This window comes from Limulus polyphemus, unplaced genomic scaffold (assembly GCF_000517525.1).
Source record: "Limulus polyphemus unplaced genomic scaffold, Limulus_polyphemus-2.1.2 Scaffold507, whole genome shotgun sequence".
In the NCBI taxonomy this organism is placed as follows: Eukaryota; Metazoa; Arthropoda; class Merostomata; order Xiphosura; family Limulidae; genus Limulus; species Limulus polyphemus.
The window spans coordinates 63,546-67,352 of NW_013666117.1; the positions used below are offsets into that span (position 1 = coordinate 63,546).

At 34.0% G+C, this 3,807-nt stretch overlaps 1 protein-coding gene across 3 annotated transcripts in view; it reads right to left on the minus strand.

Annotated features, from left to right (window-relative positions):
* LOC106458736 (voltage-dependent L-type calcium channel subunit beta-2-like) overlaps positions 1-3,807 on the minus strand; it is a 38,240-nt gene that overhangs the window by 6,431 nt on the left and 28,002 nt on the right. Inside the window, exons 7-8 of one of the 3 annotated variants that reach the window (XR_002610417.1) lie at positions 2,350-2,804; positions 1,508-1,514 (exon numbers count right to left, since the gene is read on the minus strand). Coding sequence is in view for 2 of the 3 variants with exons in the window: in XM_022385045.1 (XP_022240753.1) it covers positions 2,418-2,804 (387 nt within the window). In the remaining variant the exon portion in view is untranslated. Of the gene's footprint in view, positions 1-352; positions 2,805-3,807 lie in introns of those variants that run through there. The other 2 variants (XM_022385044.1, XM_022385045.1) reach the window with 2 other exon arrangements.

Below are 3,807 nucleotides of genomic sequence, written 5' to 3' on the forward strand. Positions count from 1 at the left end.
TTGCACACCACGGGTATCGAAACCCGGTTTCTAGCGTTGTAAGTCCGCAGACATACCGCTGTGCCACTGGGGGGCACGTTCCTTCGACTTAGTAATCAGTAGGCATTGCTAATATTTGTGATTCCTGTTTCTACATAGCCTTTGTTCTACTCATGAAAGTAGTGTCGTTTAAAGTTATCGTATAATGAATGCATGACGTGTAGTTATCAATAAAATCAAGTATACATATTTAAAACTGATACAGTAAAGTGAATCATTAATTCTTTTTGTGTTATAATTGTAACGAAAGAACGTGTTCAGTTGTATTGATATCAATATATTCTTGGCGATGAAACCGTCCAAGTTCATGTTCGTTTAATCCGTAGCCATTTTACATACAAGAGAATAAAATATACCATCAACAAGAAATGATTCTAATTCCAGTCAACAACGAAGCTAAACATATAGGCGTACGTGAAACAAAAACAATCTAACAAAGTTTACCAGTTTTATTTATGTATATTCAAAATGGTTAGTACGGAAAGCATTATCAATTCTTTTGTTTCTTGCCTGCAGCAGTAGTTAGGAACGTATGTACATGATATATACAGAGTGACACGATTATTTTTAAATGTTATATCGTGACATATACACAACTATATCACATATCCTGCTCGTTGAGTTACATCTTAAGATATGCAACGATCCAGGATGCTGTGTTTCTTCTAAGCCAAAATAAATATTTAGATTTATTTATAACACATTTGAAAACATTTTTTTTTGAACACTTTACCTTACTTTACGTGTTCATTTCGAAAGAATACGTTGTTTCAGTAGACATAAAATTCTTGTAATTACAAAGAAACGACACATTGGTCATGGTACTTATCAAATATCCAGTATATCTGTGTTTTTTACTAATTTACTTAATGCCCGTACTTTATGTACAGAATATTTTGTATATATATATTTTTTTCTGAATATTTGTAACTTATTACTTAGTGATATCCACAAATAACTGTTGAACATTATTAGCATATGTTCACAATATCTGCTGGGGGTAATTTACACAAGATATCTTTGAGATTATTTATTGACATCTATCTATCTATATATATATACCTGTCGAAGGCTTAGCTCTAGATATCCAGAGTGTCTTTTTTGAGGTTATTTACTGTATTCTACAATGTACATGTATAATGTGTTTTATAGGTTATTTATTAAATATCAAGAAGACCCGGTTTTGCTAGTAACTAATTGTTATCTGTTACAAAACCTGTTGGAAGTTTTTTATTGATACTCACAATAACTGCTTGGAATTATTAAATGATATTCATAATATCTGTAAGAAGTTATTTACTGATATCCACAATACTACCTACAGGTTATAGAATTAGATGTTCATAACACTTATTTGCTTTCATTTACTGGTATTCAGGATATGTGTTGAGAGTCGTTAATTTATATAAAGAATACTTACTGGACGTTATCTACTGAGTACCTAGAATATATTTCTTATGGTTTTTACTAGATATCTACACTATCTAATGGAGGTTTCGTACTGAACATCCAAAATACTTACCAGATGTTATGATCTACATGTAAAGAATACCAGTTGGATGTTATTCAATAGATTCCAAAATAAACACCTGATTAAATACCATAATACCTGTTGGAAGAGGGTTATTTACTACATTCTACAATATCTATTGGAGTTCGTTTATTCCACAATACCTGTTGGAGGTTTAACACTAGATATCCAGATTATCTTTTTTAGGTTATTTATTCTATTCCACAATACCTGTTGGAGGTTTAACACTAGATATCCAGAGTTCTTGTTAATATTATTTACTATATTCCAGAGTACCTCTTGGAGGTTTAACACTAGATATCCAGAGTTCTTGTTAATATTATTTACTATATTCCAGAGTACCTGTTGGAGGTTTAACACTAGATATCCAGAGTTCTTGTTAATATTATTTACTATATTCCAGAGTACCTGTTGGAGGTTTAACACTAGATATCCAGAGTCCTTGTTAATATTATTTACTGTATTCCAGAGTACCTGTTGGAGGTCATTTACTATATTCCAGAATATCTGCTTGAGGTTATTTAATATATTCCAGAATATCTTTAAAGTTACTTATTAGATTTCACAATACCTCTTAGCGTTATTTACTATATTCCAGAATACCCGTTGGAGGTTGTGTGCTGAATACTTAGAAAATCTGTTGAAATTGTATTCCACAGTACTTATTAGGAATTAGCTACTAGATATCCATAATACTTAATGGACATTATTCACTACGATCCACAATGCCTGTCGAAGGTTATTTACTACATATCCAATGTTATTTCCCTCACAGACACATATATATATGGAACAACACTTGTAAGCCAGAAACGTGTATACAATTTTTTTCTTGCGTCTTAGTGTACTAGACACCATTCATTGGATGACGAGCACGTCTCTGATCTCTGTGGTAATTTGTATCGTTTAATACGTCTTGGTCATGCTGTGAGTCATAATCCACTACAGTCGCGATTTGGTCTGACTCCGAACCGTGTGCTTCGAGAGGGCCATAGTCATCAAGATAGGGATCACGGTCATCTGGCCAGTCCATATATTGGTCATAAATTCTATTTCTGGCACCGCTGTGAGGATGGTTACATGAGGAAGCCGTCACTGCTTGATGTTCTAGAATCTCGACAGACCTCGGTAACGTGGCATGTTGATCAAACTCGACAGACCTCGGTAACGTGGCATGTTGATCAAACTCGACAGACCTCGGTAACATGGCATGTTGATCAAACTCCGATGAAATCTGTAAATATAACGTATTTTTAAGATTATTGTCGAAAACCAGCGTTTGTAAGTTTACTTCTAAACATATACGTGTATTGTTTTAATTATAAAGTCAAACAAAAATGGGACTGTTTCTACCCGAATTATAATCAGTATTCTACTTAATTCGCTTCATATATCAGGGTTAATACTAATTTAGACCTCTAATATTTTTCAGTTTGAAAATGTGATCGAATCAGTCTAGCCTACAGTTTACCAGGTGCGCAGGTGTTATTACGAGATTTTCACCAAAATAATGGTACACACCAGCTTGCAAAAGGTTTACAAAATTCCACTAAGTTTGATAACATGAGAAGCTACCTAATGGAATTACGCATGTTTGATATGAGATTGTGTTTTTTTTTTGTTTCGGTAAAGACATTAACACAGTTTGGCTACTGAGATTGCATTACTATAAATCTGGATAGCTTCCAACATTCTTACCAAATGAATTAGCAACCGAACAAATGGATCTTCTTGGATCAAGTCAAGTTTTTCTGATCACTTAGTAAACTACAATTATTTCTCAGCTGTTGTTTTCTTTCTGCTTTAACTGTGGTCTATAGTTTATACTCGTGTTAAAAATTGTAAGAAATCTGATGGCTACTCTGAAAATGTTCTCAGATCTCAATGAATGTCCTTTTATACGTGTTCCTAGCATTCGTTAGTTAGGAATCGAACCTCGGGTTTGAGCGTTGTAAGTCCACAAACTTACCATTGACCCACCAGGGAACATAGCTTTCGTTCATACACATTCCATATCTACCACTGACACATCAGTATAAAATAATCAATGAACACTTACTGTCATTATCAAGGAAGTTTATTGTTTTGTTTGTTTTTTGGAATTTCGCGCAAAGCTACACGAGGGCTATCTGCGCTAGCCGTCCCTAATTTAGCAGTGTAAGACTAGAGGGAAGGCAGCTAGTCCAACCGCCGCCAACTCTTGGGCTACTCTTTTACCAACGAATAGTGAGATTGAC